The following is an 18,837-nucleotide window of genomic DNA, read 5'->3' as shown; positions in this document are numbered from 1 at the left end:
CAGGTCTGAGTGACTCTGGGATGAGACTGATGTGACTCAACGATGAGGCTGGCGTGACTCAACGATGAGGCTGGCGTGACTCAACGATGAGGCTGGATTTAAATCGAATCCGGCATCATGACAAAATCATGCAGTCCTGGTGTCAGATTCTCTAACGATTAACTGACTGTTGCTATTCGGAAAGTGGTGCTGTGATCTTCATTTTCCGAAAATGAGTCAGGAAAGTCGACAAAATGAAGAACTTCTCTAGCTAAGTGTTGAATTCAGGAGGAGCTACGTCAGTGTCGCAACAATTAACCCTCACACAACAGAATTAATTATGCAATTTATAATTATTGACCATTATGTCTCATAATTATTGCACAAATATATTGGAAAATCTCAAACAAATGCCAATCAACAACTCATTTCCTGCAGACAATTTATTCTGCATTGATGAATAAAACTTTTCATTGTAAAAATAATTTCCTCGATTTTTCTTTTTTCCATTTCAATATTCGCTATTATGATTTTCAATAAAAAAGCTCTCTCTTACTTCCTCCAGTTTCTATAGTATCATTTATAAGCATGACAATATTTTATCGCATTATTCAGACAACATTGTCAATATCACTAGTCATAAGCATACTTTTATTGATTCATTTACTCATTTTATATCTTGTTATAATTAATATTTTCTATTCAATTGATTGGAACAGATGCATCTTACTCACACTCTTATGATTTCATGAGAAATTCATTTTAATCCTTATGAAATCTCATCAATTTGTATTGTTCCTCATAAGTCTTACGAATCCGATTTTCAAGAACTAATATTTATGCAATAAAATTTCTGTTCTCTTTACAGATTCAAATTTTGTGCTGGGTAACGCACAAGTGACCGGCTATCCGATAGTTTATTGTTCTGACGGTTTTGTCGAACTATCAGGATTTAGTCGGGCACAAATAATGCAAAAAGGTAAATATAATTTAGAGTTGTGGATTTTTTTTTGATTATTTTATTGGTTCTGTGTTGGAAGTTGGATGGTTAATATCTTAATTAGAGTAAGACTAGGAATAAATTTAAGATTAAATCCGGAAGGCAAATGGCGTTGAAATGGCCGAAACTCCGGCCCTAGATCAGAATAACTCTGTCGTGAGTCCAGATTCAATAAAATCAGGTCTTTGGTCAAATTTAAGTCAATCTGGAGTCAGATTTTTGAATATTTCTGCTCTGTGTGCTTACCGGGAAAGCAATCCTTTTAATACTTTAAAATTCATTAATGCAGCTTAACACGTAGTACTTACTGTAATTAATATGAATGAAGTCCAGCTTTATAAAAAATCACTTAATAATGCAAAAGATGTTTATTATTGGACAATTGAAAACAAACTAAATATTTCAAAGGGGCTTACAACTACAATAGGGGATATCAACTGCTTAAATTTACAAATAGAATTTAAATATCAAAAGACCGTTGACATTATTTTCTACAGATTTAAATTATAATAAAAAGAGTTCGATCCAAACTACAGTTCTACAAATCCGACCGATCGGCACTCTTTGAAGTGTTGTTACCACGGCGACGAGATAGTAGGAGATACTAGGAACCATTTGACAGCCACTTAACAAATCCGGTTGTTTCCGTCAAGTGGCTGCCAAGTGTCGGGAACTGAATCCGGCAACAAATCAGAGTCTTATTGACTTGGAGCTAGATTTTCGATCGAATAACTTGTTTTTTTATATATCGGATCTGGTATATATTTAGCTTCCTTCGTAAAAACAGCTGCTGACAAATTCAACAGCAAAAAATTTGCTTATCCTAGAATACAAATCAACTAACCTGACTATCCCACTTCCAACACATTTTTTTTTTTTTCTATTGTTATAAATAAGCTGACATACAAAGGCCAGCTTGAAGAAGCAAGCCTTAACAAAAAGTGAACAATCAGAATGTAGTTGACATGAGAGCTGCTTTTATCAATTATATTTTATTATATACAAAAGCTCTTTGTTGTTATTTAAAAAAATGTGTGACTGACTTCAGCTTTAAAGTCAACCTTTTTCAGTCTTATTCTTCTATCCGTGGAACAAAAAATATGTTAAAGCATAGAAAGGAAAACTTAATCTTATTTAGATATAAAAGTGGATTTTTTTGTTCATGCTAAAAATAAGAAAGCCAGACTCCGGTAAATTTCAAAAATTTTACGCTTCTTTGATCCTGTTTGTTGAATATTTCACAGTGGTATGAGCTACACATGCCTTTATCTCTCACAGTTGTATGTGTTTTTGTATTTTTCGTACGAAAAAAGCACACGTGCTTAGTTGTGGATGAATCATAGCGTATTTTTATCAATGCTTGGGTAAATACAATTTACATGAAATTTCCCAAGAAATATTTAATCTAAGCTTACCTGGAAATTTGTTGTCGCGTACTGTTTTTAATGGTTGTTTACGAAGAATATCAAGGAATTCTTAAATGTATTCAAATTCATGGCATGCTTTTGGTATTTAGTGTGGTACAAATTCTTCGGTTCCTTAAGAAATTGAAGACTTTAATGACTGTGTTCATCGGATTTCACCACATAAAGTCTCTTGACATTCCTTTCCACAACGATTTATGAAGAAAATATTTACAGAGTCACAACATTTAATTAAAAAAAATATGATAAATTATGTCTAATGCAGTGGTGCGCAACCTTAAATTCTTCTCGGTACACCTTGGTTAAAGCCTTAACACTGCATGCGATTTATATCATTTTCAACAATTTTTGACGACACACAAGTGCACCGTGGCACACAAGTTGCCAACCACTGCCTTAATACATCCCTATTTATGTCTTTCCTTTAGATTTAAGCATTAAGTGACTTTAAATATTCAAGATGAATGGCGATTAATTTCAATTTACGATCCACATGGAGGCACTTTATTTTAATTAAGTGAAAACTTTAACTAATTTCCCGGAAGCTATTTTAAGGCACAATTAAAATTAATTGAAATAACAAGATGGAGGTGGTTTTTATAAATTTAAATTTTTAATGGATTAATCTTGTGGAGCTTTAAAGAGATTTTGATTGTCTTGAAAATGAAATTAGTGTGTTATGGATTACATAGATGTGGAAAAGTAGAGATTGAAGTCGATTCGGGGTTTTGTATAGAAAAGTCGAGTTGAGTTGACTCGACTCCATACAAAATTGGCATCGACTTAAAGATCTGATAAATAATTGGAAAATTGAAAAATTAGGTGTTTGACTTCTTTATAGTAAATTGTTCTGAATAAGCTCCCTGTTGCAAATGTAATGGAATCTTGCCAAAAATAAGATTTTCTTGTTTCTCAATCAGTTGTTGTTCAAGTTAAAATGATTCGATTGATATACCAAATTTTGCTCCTACAATATAATGATATAAGATTCCAGCAGTTCCTTTACTACAGTAGAACTTACTGGGTTACCAGAATTGCTCAAATCGGTTAATTGATCCAAAATCTGGCAACAGGTCAATTTGACTCTGACATATTTTCGTTTTTAAACTGAATCTGATACCAAATCAGAGTCACTTCAGATTGAACTGGTTCCAAATCAGAGTTGCCGTATTTTTGACCAAATGACAGATTTGTACTATTCGGGTTTCTATCCGAATGGACAAAAATACCTTAGAAGTACCCGTTTACTAGACGTTTACCTGCCATTAATTAATAATGGCATATTTCTGTCCACTTGTATTACTTACTTCACTAGTTGGACAGATCATTTGTAATCCATGACATTCTTAATATGGAGCCTAAAGCTGGCTCTATCACAAGATTCCGTCTGCTAATTTCCGATACAAAATGCAATACTGTATCAATAACAGCCTCCTTCCTTGAATTCTTTGATCGCCCACGAGATCCTTTACCGTCTACAAAGTCACATTTAAAGACTTTAAGAACATTTTAATTCATTAAAGAGTTTTTGAACTCTTAAAAAATCCATTAGGGCATGCATTTAGCTATTTCCAGACATGTGTGCTATAAATCTACAATTTGCTCATGAAAATAGCTTAATTATATGTTCATAAAGAGAAAAGGATCATTAAAGGAAGAACATTAATTAAAGCATTTCAAAAAACAATTAATCAATACCAAGAAAAAGTTACAAAACCTCACCTTCATCATCATTATGAAGTATCTGGCATCAACTTTATTTTTTTCTATACACCTCCTCAATTTTTGAGGCTTGCTTTCTCAATTCATTCTATAAAATTTATACCTTTCAGTAATTCTACATAAATTGACGTATGAAATTCAATTTACGAACCGAACATCCTCTTAACTTACGTCTTAAACGAGACATGTTGAATAAAATTAATGATTTTAAAACTCCAACAAATCATTCATCGTCGAATATTTCTGTTTAAAAAAAGTTGAGAAATGAAGACGGATATAGTCACGATCTTTTTTCTTCACGCTCAATGTTGAGGAAGCAAGCACCAAAAAAATGTCTATGGTATATTTTTCAATTTCAGTTCCCGAGTGACATAAATGATGAGGGTTTTGTCACGGAGCATTTAAGGCTCTGCTAAATCTCTTTTATTAACATCATATGGAAGCCGTTTGCATTTGGACGTTAAATGAGTCGTAGTGGCTCAGTGGCTGAATACTCACTCGATACCTAACTATTATGATACCAATCAAGATGTCATGGGTTCGAGACTCGGCAGAAGAAGCTTATTCACTTGTTCTTTTTCTAATCATATGCAGTGGAAACGCGGCTCACAGCCTCCCTTTGTAGGATTATATACAATAGGCTGACAATAGCGTTACTAAAGGAGTGTTTCTGATACCACTATGAAATCTAGGTCTACAGAATCCAATGATCTGGCGCACCCTCACTCCTTAAGTAAGCATTAGCCACGAAACGTTTAATTGCAACTCAGGATCTCAATGATCTGAATAGTTAAATATTGTTTATGAATGTCAAATGAAGGTGACTTCCATTTGATGTTAATAATAGTGCTTTGGATCACGAGGTAGACCCAAGAGCTCATGGAATTGTTGTGTGAGCAATGATGCCCAAGTCCTGGGGGATAGAATCTGGCAGAAGGTTATCTAAAGACAGATTCAGCTTTCTACGAAGTCTGAATGCGACAATAGGCTCTCGTGTGTCTTTGTCAAGGAAGTAATAGAGCTTTGGTAGAGCAACAAAGGCTCCGTGGCAGAGCCTTCTAAAATTCGGTCGCTCGGGTTTCATATTTTTTGAAACAGAAAATATGCTTTTTCCATCTGCTTATGAACTTATTCTCTTACACACACGCGCTAGTATTCCATCCATTCTATTATGCTACATATTGTAGCAAATGACAAAAAGAGTAGGAGAAGAACATCTTCAAACGACAAGGAAAAGTGAAAAGAATAGAATCATATTTTTTTTGTATATTTCAAAGTAACAAAAGGCATTTCATTTACTATATTTTTGCTACTTGACGATAATAATGTTACTCTCTTAAAAGCGTCTAAAAAAATGTAAAGGAACAGAAAAAAGGAAGAATAAAAAAAAAATCTTCTTTAAATGATTAATGGAGGATTTCGTGCGAAAAATGAGAACAAAAAGGTTTCCCAATTTTTTGATGCTTGATGCTGAAAAATGTTGAGTCGAATGTGGCGGTGCACATTATTATTGTTGAAAATAGCAAAAGGATGCCATTGGATTCATATGCTACAATGCTCAAAAGAATCATTATTATCAGTCTCATAAAGAAGCTGTTTCAATTTTCACATCATCATAATTACATGTTGTATGCTTGACTTATTTGTTCCTTTTGATTTCGGGTTGCATGGAGTCATCTGTTCTGAATATGAAATGATGAACAAACGGGAAGCAGGAAGGGGTTGGTCACTTATGGTTCTACAAACGAAGCAGTTACTGCAAACTTTAGAAAGTTTGTAACTTCCAGTTGACAGGATTTGACATAAATTTGAATTTTTGAGGTTTGATTTTCCTTTTGACTTCTTCTAGTAAGCAATGGACATTTGGAGGTAAAATGTTGTGTTCTGAGCTTAAAACAGACTATACAAAGTCTACTGAGGACCTAAAATATTCATTTTGAGCTCCTGCCATACTATGAACTGTCCATCAAGTGTCATTGATGTGCTTTTGATTCCTTACTACTATATTTCTTGAAGAAGTTTCCGACATGGAAGTTTTGAGGCTCTGCTACTTATTTACTTAGTATGCTGCATGTACAGATCTATTGTGATCTATAGCTTCCTTAATTTGCATCTGAAGCTGAATTTATCGCTGGCAATCGCTTTCCAATTACCGATGCCAAGTGCATTAGTTCTATGGGACAATCACGTGATTGCTTGACTTCTATAAGATTAGATTTAAAGACTTTATTAATTAGGGCCTCAACTTGGATTCAACAGTTATATTAAAAATATACTCAACCCAACGTGGTGTCTAATTATTCCGTCTGGCTACGTGGTCTCTAATTATGCCGTCCATATGGCTTCAAAGCTTCGAAACGAACCCTTCTTCTTTCGTATCGCTCGGGTCTGAATCATCTGTTTTTCAACATCATTCCTAAATCATCACGACTGAAATCAATTTACAATAAAAATTAGTGAAGCTTAGAATATAACCCAAAAAAAAAACTTTCTGTTCGGACACGCCAAATTAATTCCAAAAGCCCCCATTTTTACAAAAATAAACTGATCAAAATTCATTTACTCGACCATTCATCAGAATTACTTCCCATTGAACTAAAACAGAAGTCTACTAGACAATGATGGCATAAAAATTATAGCTTTTTACATCCCGACATCCGCAAAAAAATATTCATAAAAAAGTTGAAACATTCCAAATATCTTTACTATTGAATCATTTCCTTTCTTCTTTTCAAGGGCACTGTTGAATCTTTATGAGACCGTCTATTAGACCCTAAGGGAAATGACTTCTCAAAACTTTTGTAACGACCGAGAAATAACTTTTTATAACAATAATTTTTTCAACTTTTATTATGTATGAACTGAATTTGATGACTGTTTTATAGAGCGGGCTGGTAGAGGCAGTTGTGAGAAGTTTCGGTTTAATTTTTGTTATGTTTGGGTAATTTGTAGTAAAAAAAGGCTGTTCATTGAAAAATCTAAGTCAATCAAAAACTGAAAATGAAAAGGAACAAAGCTTTATGATTTAAAAGGTCAAATGTGATGTTAAATTTGTTGAACCCGTGTAGCACAAAGCGACGAATCTGATGTTTTGCTGTAAGAATTGGTCAAAATCAGCCGCCTTGGTTTCAACATGAAAAATGTTCCCTAAAACATTTTACTAGTACCAAATGGATCTGTTTCCGTTTGCCATGCATAAAGACACCTTTAAAATACAGTTTTGGTGCCTCCAACATTTGTGTCGCTCGGACGTCTGATCAACTTTGCATATTACCGTCCCGATTGTCACAAATGTTTCTTGGCAGGTAGGTGGCTGTCATATGACGTGCTTACTGCCATAATAATTGCCATTTAGAAGCCATGTGACTGCCACATGACGTGGTAATTGCTATTGTTATGTGAATGTCATGTGGCTACCATATGGCGTACTAACTGCCATAGTAATCGCCACTTGGATGCTTTATTGCTGCTATAAGGCGTGTTAATTGCCATAACTAGGGATTTCAATACCGGTCAAAATTGATTGAAACCCCTAGCCATAACTAGCCATAACAATTGCCATTTAAATGCCACGTAGCCACCATGTGTCTGTCATCTATAGCTTGTTTCGATAGTGCATTGATATGGTGACATAGCGTTGTCATAGCAAACACTCTGTGTTATTCGGGCAAAGGTATTGAGATTGAAATTAAAGCGATCCAAAACCACAATAATTTCGATGAAACTTAATAACTGCTATGGAGATGCTATAATGAAGTTAGTCACCTTAGTGGGTGTCTTGTAAGATTCTTAATGAAATTTTGGTTTTGTAACTTTTAATTTTGATACTTTAATTAAAAACTGAAGCATGCTCATGTCAACTGCTAATGATCAAGTCAAGCATCCTCGAGTCTGATATTTTTTTGGACAAGTATCTTCCTTCATATCTAATATTATTATTTCTTCTTTTTCACAGGCTGTGCGTGTAGGTTTCTTTATGGTCCTGAAACAAAAGACGAACACAAGGGACAAATTGAGAAAAGTTTGGATGGTAAATTGGAGCTGAAATTAGAAGTAATATTTTATAAGAAGAATGGTAAGTACATCAAATGTTTAGACATGTTTAATTCCCCTCCCATCCATTTACTCATCTTACTCACTCATGACATCAATTAATTTTGATATGATATAAGCTGGAATGAGTAAGATAAGCATTTACACTTTGAGTTTGCTTTTCGTGAAATGAGTTTGAGTTGTGTTGGAAGGATAATTTTTTTTTTCTCAAAGATTATCTATTTTATGGCAATCTTGTAGTGCGAAAGTAAAAGGATAAAAGAAAAGTTGAACAAAATTAATTATAACTTTCTCGCATGTTTCTCGAAGAGGATGAAGACATTATTAATTTAAAATAAATGGGCTGATATATGGAGATAATGTAAAGGAAGACTAGAATAGTCACGCTTTAAACATGATGGATGAGATTAGACATGGATTATTTGTGAGAAAATGAAGGAGTAACTCAGAGGTTAATCACCTTCTAATTCAATGGTTTTGAAATATTTCAATATGCGGCACACTATATATAATGTATGGAGAATTCAGCTTTATTAAGCACTTCGAAAATCAAGGATGACCTGGAATCGAATTCAGGATTTTTGAGATGTGATGACAACACTCTGCCATTTAAACCTATGATTTTATTTTTCGACTAACCGCCACGGCTCAGTACTGTAAGGTCCTATCACTTACAGATTTATTTATGGCTGCTAGATGATAGCCATTTTACTCACAGCAATTTAGATCCCACCATTGCCGAATAGTTAAGTGCAATTTTTCTTCTCTTTGCCTCACATATTCCTTTAAAATTCGATCTAAATTGCTGCAAGGGTTGGTTTTTATAAATATATACATGACGGAAACCATAACCATGTTTAGTGTGTCGTCAAGTTTTTCTGGGTTGTACTGGGTCACGAAGTATAATTTGAGTAAAATTGTTCAAATTTAAGGCCTTGTTCATCGAGGATGTTCCACTTACTGTCTCTAGTATCGTAATTGGGTCCCCAGAATCTGAATCTTACTCTGCAGAAGGTTATGTTGGTATCGACTGCTTTTTCACATTCTTAGTCAAGTAGTACGGTTTATTGTTATGATGCCCAAATAAATGATAGGTCAAAGTAGCTCAATGTGGTTGTAAAACATCATTCCATTACCGTGTAAACCTCAAAACTGAATTGAAAAATTGAAAAGTTCATTAATTTAAGATTTAATAAATCTCGTTAAGAAATACCCTGGAATAACCACATCATAAACTTAGAAACTGACAGATTAATCACGCCAATTATAGCACTAATAATTCTACATAAACAACATAAATCTATGAAAATTTGTTCTTCATCTTATCACATCGTAATTTTATGCTTATTATCATTTAACAAAGTTAAAAGAGACGTGTCGAATAAAATTCTATGGTAACTCCATGTCATGGCACTTCCCAAGTATTAAAACATTTGTATTCATTACCTTTCTAAATTGATAACAAATTGACACAAAAAAAAAATCACAGCAAAAAGTTGAAACTTTTTCCATCTTTTTTGACATTACAATCTCCATTTCAGTGTCTTTCCTTCTTCTTCCCTTCTTTTGTGGGCTGTGAGAAAGAATGACAGAGTTGAATTGACTTTTTTGAGGAATGTCCCAACCTCAAATGAATCCTCATCACCAAAAGAGTCAACTCATCCCATCCACAACCCTGTTCGACAAAGTAAAAGTGAAAATTTTTGGGGTTTGAAGCCGTATGGCAGGTGAAATAAACAGTTCGAAAGATACAAAAACTCAATTTATTTTCATGATGGAATGGGAGATGGAATCTAATTTATTGCAGACCACAAGCCATAGGTTAAAACTTTTCTAGCTAAAGTAAAACTTTTTGATCCTATTGCTCAATCAACAACTTTTAGCCGTTCGTTGATGCTTCTCGAGAATTCTTTCTGTATGTTAAGGTTTAGATGGAAAATGAAGACAGTCGTTAAACTTATAAACACAATAACTTTAAGTGAGGGTATGGAACATTTTGTGGTAAAATAATACAATTGAAATTTGACTACGACATGACTTCTTTATGACTTTTTGTCAATAATATTCAACCTCATTGAGGGTGAATGGCAAGGGCAAGTGATAAATGGAAGGAAATGTTACCATAAATTATCAATTTTCAGGCCCAACAAATTAAATGAATTATAAAATTTAAAATCATTTTCTCAGACATTACTTCCATATCAATCAAACTCAAATACAGCTCAGAATTCTATTCGCATTAACATGGGATATCATCTATTGTGTAAGTGATTTCTCTCGAATATTTTGAGTGTTTGATGAACATGAAAAAAGCAGAATAGAAGAGCATGTGTGTATGAAAACGAAAGTTTTCTTTCAATATCAAAACGTGACATCTTTTATAATCTCAACTTTACTACTTGAATCAAATGATTTCCATATGGGGTCGTCATGAGGTTACGGCACGTTTTGAGATTGAAGAATCAGAAAGCACTAGACGTATTTACTTACTTTGCTGGTCGTTGAGATCAACTGTGATTCATGATTCTTCATAGATGTCGTGAGTAACTGGCTCTATCCAATTTCCATTGTCAAATGCAACACTATTTCTATCAAAAGCTTCTTTTCAAGAGTTATTTGGTTGTCCACAGTCTCTGTTACCATCTACACGACTTGGATGGCTAAAAATCCATTCCCAGGTCGATTCGATTCTGGTGTTACGCCTGAAACTCTGGTTTCAAACTGGTTTTTAGACGAATTTGCCAATTATAGGCCGAAAAGCTTCCGGAAAATGTTTTGAATATTTTTAAAATAATTCCTGATTTGAAAATTGATATTTCTAGGATTTTAAGTTAATAAAATATCAGCAGAAAATTTCAAACCCTACTGCCCGCACCGCTCTGTGCTCTCTGACTAGCTCCTTTCTGTCTTCCTCTCTTCCTGGTTACCCTCTGCTCTCTTCTTTCTACTTATTCTATGTCAAATTACATTTAGGATTACTAGAGGATGCTAGAGGGTAAAACATAACTCATTAAAATAGTTTGCTGCTGTACCGCTGATTCTTAGAATCTGATTTTAAGGTTACGTAATTTATAAATTACCCCATTTTTAAAAACTTTCTTTATAAAATCATATCTAAATTTCGAAAAAAAATTTATTGTAAAATGAATAATACGTAACCTTCATCTGTACCTAATTTATTAAATGAGTAAAGTTTTTCACGCCTTTTTATTGACGACAAATAAGTTCGAAATCGGCGACATGATAAAAATATTTCTACTTTTTCTTGTTCCCAAGGGGTAGGCAGTAAAGGTGAAAAATTCTCGGAAAGCTCATTATTGTTCTGAAAGCTTTGAGTACTAAATAAGGATACTTGAAATATTAGAAGAAAATGAAAAATTCATCACAAAAATGATGCGAAGTAATTTCCGGAAAAACATCAAACTTTATTTGTGGAACTGGAACCATTTTTATCGAAAGTACTCGATCATTCTGTTCCTAAAAGTGTACCTTCCTCAATTATTAAAAGCTTGAATTTCTGCGTTATAAGATTAGGAAAAAAGCGATAAAAATGAACGTCTTTTGTTATTGATGATGTTGACGTGATGGAACCATATGCGACAATTGTTATGTATTGGTTCACAGGTGCTGATAAATACAAAATAAAAGGGTAACTTTTTTTGTGAACTGATGTGTAAGGAAAGAAAGGAAAAGTTAGTAAAATGCGTAAAAGTAAGAGTTACTTGAGTTTTTTTTTGAAGTTTTCTCAAAGATCTGCCGTGTCTATGTATAGCATATCCTTATTTTTTTGTGATTATGTCGGGAAAATTCGAGTCAAATTCAAGTCAAGGGAGCTCAAGCGACACAAATGACTTCACTAAGCTCCGGATCGCAACGGAACTCGATTGGACGATTCCATTTGAATCCGGCTCCAGTATAGGAGCTTCCTTATTGAAGTAATGCCACATTTGAATGAAATAATGAATTTATTTATGAATTTATCATCAAATCGCAAAATTTTGAATTTAAGCAACAACAATTTCATTTACATTGACTTTAATTTTTCATAAATCTCAGAGAAATATGAAAATAAACAAGCCCACGAAGGTCGTTGTTGTAAGAAAATTTTGGTTGCAGTAGACTTTTTCACACCTACGCACATTGGGCAAAAAAGTGAAAAGTATGGCAATAATTGTTTTGATATGGCTATATTATAGACACTAGTTAGTAGTATACTGGAAAAATATTTTTTCCCGCCATAAGTCCAAAGTCCACCAGATATGACTTAAAAATTTTTTTGTGTTTTCGACATATTCAAGATGTTATAACTCTTTACTAGCTCATCCAAAATTTTTCAAACTTTTTTTATTTGATAGATATAAGTAAGTGCTTTTGATTAATAACACACATGATATACTTTTGACCCACTGTGGGATCAAAAAATTGAAAAAAGTACGAAAAAATGTGATTTTTTGCACCTTTTCTATTACTGTGACCGCATGGTGTAATAATAATTTTTTTAAGTTATACTATATTATAGATCTTATCTATATCTATAATAATTGCTTGCATTGTGTATCAAAATATTGACGTCTATATGGTCAAAATCGACTTATAAGTGAAAAACTCATAGGTACGAACCATTTAGAACCATATATATCCCACGGTGTAACCCAGCTGTTCTATTTTATTTTTGATAATGTTAGAACTTTGGATGGACTACTAGATAAAATAATAAAATCAAAAAAATACCACCAACAAAATTGTCAAAAATCGACCACAAGGGGGTCTAGGGGGGTACCATGAAATTCAAACTTTTATAACTTTTGCCACTATTAATGAAATTTGATGAAAATTTCATATGATATTTATACATCCATTATCTTAATACTTATATTCGAAAATATTGTTACACAGTGGAATTTTGTTGAATTTTGACAATTTTTGTTTTTTCATGTTTTTCAATCTATTTCATGAGGGTTAGGTGGACTGATACTAAATTTTATAAAAAAACTTGTTTATTTATGCATAGCAGATTGAATTACCTTTCCAACAATACAAAATACGTAACATAAAGTTTAATCTTCTCCGAAATATAGTGAAAAGTTTGAAAAAATAGCAAAAATTTGAGGGTTTTGAAAATCTACACTTGACATTTTTGCTCATAACTTTAGTAAATTTGAATTTTATGATATAAATTTGGTATTTTTAGAAAGGTTAAAGTATTTTTAAGACGATAAAAAAATATTTTGGGATCAAGAGTTACTCAGTGCGCAGATTGGCTAAGTCCAAAATGTCAAGATTTGATTACCTCTACCAGGAGCAATGTGCATCCGATTTTTATTTTTTCGTATAATTTCCATGTTTCTATACTAGAACTAAAAGTATTTTACCGTAAAAGGACTTTGTTCTTCATTTAAAGGTGCAAATAAAAAACCGCCTTTTCCAAAAAGACTCACATTTTCGAGATTTTCCTATTTCTTGATTTGAACTTTCAAGAATGAAAAAACATTTATATGGCTGTTATGTGTTAGTTCTAGTACAGAAACATGGAAATCATACGAAAAAATAAAAATCGGATGCACATTGCTCCTGGTAGAGGTAGTCAAATCTTGACATTTTGGACTTAGCAAATCTGCGCACTGAGTAACTCTTGATCCCAAAATATTTTTTTATCGTCTTAAAAATACTTTAACCTTTCTAAAAATACCAAATTTATATCATAAAATTCAAATTTACTAAAGTTATGAGCAAAAATGTCAAGTGTAGATTTTCAAAACCCTCAAATTTTTGCTATTTTTTCAAACTTTTCACTATATTTCGGAGAAGATTAAACTTTATGTTACGTATTTTGTATTGTTGGAAAGGTAATTCAATCTGCTATGCATAAATAAACAAGTTTTTTTATAAAATTTAGTATCAGTCCACCTAACCCTCATGAAATAGATTGAAAAACATGAAAAAACAAAAATTGTCAAAATTCAACAAAATTCCACTGTGTAACAATTTTTTCGATTATGAGTATTAATATAATGGATGTATAAATATCATATGAAATTTTCATCAAATTTCATTAATAGTGGCAAAAGTTATAAAAGTTTAAATTTCATGGTACCCCCCTAGACCCCCTTGTGGTCGATTTTTGACAATTTTGTTGGTGGTATTTTTTTGATTTTATTATTTTATCTAGTAGTCCATCCAAAGTTCTAACATTATCAAAAATAAAATAGAACAGCTGGGTTACACCGTGGGATATATATGGTTCTAAATGGTTCGTACCTATGAGTTTTTCACTTATAAGTCGATTTTGACCATATAGACGTCAATATTTTGATACACAATGCAAGCAATTATTATAGATATAGATAAGATCTATAATATAGTATAACTTAAAAAAATTATTATTACACCATGCGGTCACAGTAATAGAAAAGGTGCAAAAAATCACATTTTTTCGTACTTTTTTCAATTTTTTGATCCCACAGTGGGTCAAAAGTATATCATGTGTGTTATTAATCAAAAGCACTTACTTATATCTATCAAATAAAAAAAGTTTGAAAAATTTTGGATGAGCTAGTAAAGAGTTATAACATCTTGAATATGTCGAAAACACAAAAAAATTTTTAAGTCATATCTGGTGGACTTTGGACTTATGGCGGGAAAAAATATTTTTCCAGTATACTACTAACTAGTGTCTATAATATAGCCATATCAAAACAATTATTGCCATACTTTTCACTTTTTTGCCCAATGTGCCTACATGCAAATTCTTATTTTGATGTAAATACGTAAATTCACTTTACTTTTTGGAATTCGCTTTCAGTATTTTTATATGTAAATTATATTCTTTAATAATTGAATCTTTAGTGCAACTGTTGCATTTGTGTATAAATTAAAGGCTGTTCGTTTGTGTCGCCCGGGAATTGTTCATAATTTTCCACCTTTAACATACAATTTAGCCATAAACTTTTTGACGGTAATTTAAATAGTATCTAACAATTATAACTCATTTCTTACTTCTATTACAACATTAGATTCCTTAACATTGTTCCTCAACTGTGTTATAGACGGTTTATTTATCCTAAAAAGAAACAAAATGCCGTTTTGGGTGTCTGTAAAATTTGCATGCATATTATTCTCTTGTGCTATAACCCAAATACCATAGTACTAGACTTTATGAGAGAAAATGATCGCTTTAGGGAAATGAAGGAACGAAAAAAAAAAAATAAATAGAATATGAAGCAACAGAGAAAACTCGGAGACAAAATATTTAAATTTGGTTTAGATCATAATTTTATTTGTAAACACGAGGAAATGTCTCAGTGGGGGATGGTAGGCTGAGTAAATTATCAGAACATTCAATATTTTATTAACCTTTCCTGTATCGTTATGTTGAGCCAGTGGTGGGGAACCTGTGGGATGTAGGAGACTAGTGTGACATAAGAGCGACACTAGTGTGACAATATTGCAACAATATTGTGACATTAGTGCGACATTACAGCAAAACTAGTGTGATATAAGTGCGATACTAGTGTGACATTCGTTTCACATTAGTACGACACTAGTGTGATATTAGCACGACACTGTTAAGACTTAGTGCGACACTAGTGTGACACTAGTGCAACAATATTGTGACATTAGAGCGACACTAGTGTGACATTAATGCGACACTAGTATAAAATGTTGGAAATGTCATAAACGGAATGAGATATGGGGTTTTGAAATAGGTTCACCTCCAAGGTGTGTCACGACACACAGGCTGCCCACCACTGTGTTAAGCTAAACATCTAGCTTGACTTTTTTAATTCGAGAATATTTTGGATGTTCCCTTTTTAGGAAGGATTTTTAATTAAATTTTTAATGCATAATCCTCAACATTAAAATTCACAATTTTGGGTTAATTTCATGTAATTAAAATAAAAGGAATTAAAGACTGACTATATGTACATGAGAGTCTATTTACAAAAGGAAATTAATGTATATACAAGATTACAAAAGAGCATTAATATGAGTATGTATACACATTTAAATAGATCATTGTACGAAGCATATATACACCGTAATTATAGCATTATTCGATGCTTTATGCATACAATTCACGGATAATGAATAGATGGTGAATAAAGGAAGCAGAAAAAAAAAATTTATTTGCGTAATCAACTGTTCATTTAGATGTAATCAATCATCAAAGTCTCTTCGTAGTCACTCATGAGTGTATATGAACACGACAGATATATGCTGAAAATGAGTTACAGTTAACATAATCAAATTGATTTAATGATTTATCATAGATTATGAAGATGTATGTGTGCATGTATTTAAGACAAAGAAGAAACAAGTAAGAAGAAGCCACTGAGTTGATTGATATGGAAGCATTTGCATATGTTGGAGGAATTGTATGAAAATTTTGATTTATTTGTCAGAATTTTGGGTATTTACTGAAGCTTGCACATAGCCCAACATCATTTTATAGCTAAAAATAAAAGCCTGTGTCCATGATACAATTTGGATGACATAGAACTGGACTCTTTATTTATGAATTTACTTCTTATCTTGCTCTGGAGAGCCCGAGCGACACAAATGTAGATGGTTCCGTCATGGAGTCTTTACGACTTCATTTTACGTCCCATATGGAAAACCAGAGCTTTAGAAAAGCTTTTAAAGCTGCATGGCAAAGCCTTCCTCATTTGTATCACTCGGGTATGCCTATGTACATACTGTACAGAATTCCATTCGCCCAAAAGTCCGAAATGAAAACAATTTCTTCATTAAAAAAATTCCACTTCCATTTTTTTTTTTTGGGGAAAAATTCTTTAAAGGCTATCTAAATTCATGAGTAAAGTAATCCCAAGAGGAGCTTTTCGTGTTAAATTGACCGGTAAATTCAATGGAAATAACTGTAGGTGGAAAATTTGAATAAGAATAAAAAATTGATGAAGATTGATACCTTCAGCTTCATTGAGGAAAACAGATAAGATCATGAGAAATATTTTCCAATAATTTTGGCTTAATGCTCGGTGTGTTGGTTGCGTTTGACGCGAGACAACTCGAAATTTGCATGGAAAAACTTTGAAGTTCTTCAACGTAAGCATTATGGATATTAAGACAGATCATTTTAGGGGTTCTCTATTCGTTTTTGTCTTTAACCCGACCAGCACAGTTGTTTTATGTCGACCAAGTGATCATCTTATCCTGGTGTCCAGCAATTGATGCTCATTAAGCTTCTGCTTCATATTTCCCAAATATACAAGGAGCATACTCAATTATAAAAATGGGCACTGGTCGGCGGGAACAGCGATCGCAGATGAGCGTCGTTTCTGCTCTGGGCGGTACCGACATGTCAACTCTAAGTCACTATGCTCATTGCTAGTCAGGATTCAGTGAGAAAATTCACACAATACTGGCTCAACACACAAAATGCTCCTAATAATCAACCAATAATCTACTTATATAATCCAATAAGAGCTGTCTTAGACTTCCAACCTCTTGCATGATCACACAATGGGAAGCCGCTAGCATCAACAAATATAATAATCAATAAATCAACCAACTTTTCTCGCCTTCCGTATGATTTTGACTTGACTGCAATAAATCTCCATCTACATCTCACTCTTCATTGAATATTTCCTTAATAAGAAGGAAGAAGTTAATTTTTTTGGGTACGAATAGCAGTCATGCATGACACAACCTCGAGGAAAATTCGCTTACTCACTATCAATGCTCAAATTTATGTTGCACGGTGCTTAGACGTCATCAAATGATATTACAGTTTATGCCATAAAATCTCATCTTAAATGAGTGACTGTAAAGTGTTATCAGTTCCAACAAAAATTTCACAACTCATTCATCCATTCAGTCAAATATAAAAACTAGCTTGTCAAATTTATCATTCATAAAAATGTGCTAAAAAGGAAGATTTACGATAAAGATTATGACGTCTTAATATCATTTTGTTGTGTCCCTTTTTATTTATTCAAGACTTGCTGTGTCTCATACCATTTACTGACATTATTTTCTCTTTTTCAGGAACACCCTTTTGGTGCCTCTTGGACATTGTTCCAATCAAGAATGAGAAACGTGAAGTTGTCTTATTTCTTGCATCACATAAAGACATTACAACAAGTAAAATGGCAGAGATGTCATTATCAGATGAATGTGATAGTGGTAAGTTTTTGCAATTTATCTTCCCTGTATAGTCTGACTTATTGTTACTGTTATAACAATGCATATGTATGATGAGTACGAAAATGTATGTGAATGTTAATAATGTCATACAATGCATTGTGACCATTTTCTAGCCAAAATAATGGATGATATAAAAAGATATTAAATAAAATTAATGGATCTTACTCCTCTTATTTCCTTCCCTTACATCCAATATACATAAAATAATAAAAAAATTGTTTTGTAGCAAAATAAAATTATTTTAATTATATAACTTAAATGACAGAATATTGTAGACGGTCATTGTTTTAGTGAAGCTTAATGTTCGTTTTCCCGTCTCCCTAAATTAAAGAATATAACTGTCCGCAATGTCGCTGCTGCTGCTGTTTTGAATTGAATTCATTTATTTCCCATTTTTTACTCTAGTATCTCCTTCATTTATTTATTCATCTATCATTTTCACCCCTTTATCTATTTTTGTTTTAATTCAACTAAAAACTGTGTATAGAACGTTAA

At 32.8% G+C, this 18,837-nt stretch overlaps 1 protein-coding gene across 1 annotated transcript in view; it reads left to right on the top strand.

Annotated features, from left to right (window-relative positions):
• The window catches only part of LOC139098939 (voltage-gated delayed rectifier potassium channel KCNH8-like), a gene marked incomplete at its 3' end in the record, with an annotated part of 51,178 nt that overhangs the window by 9,635 nt on the left and 22,706 nt on the right, over positions 1–18,837 (top strand). The window contains 3 exon segments of the mRNA XM_070651320.1: positions 848–958; positions 8,081–8,200; positions 18,184–18,321. Coding sequence (XP_070507421.1) covers positions 848–958; positions 8,081–8,200; positions 18,184–18,321 — 369 coding nt within the window.

Source organism: Chironomus tepperi, unplaced genomic scaffold, assembly GCF_022539635.2.
Source record: "Chironomus tepperi strain 1889 unplaced genomic scaffold, CSIRO-AGI_Ctep_v1 contig_455, whole genome shotgun sequence".
Classification (NCBI taxonomy): Eukaryota; Metazoa; Arthropoda; class Insecta; order Diptera; family Chironomidae; genus Chironomus; species Chironomus tepperi.
The sequence above is the reverse complement of the archived record's forward strand: the minus strand, read 5'-3'. Positions and strand labels throughout refer to the sequence as shown.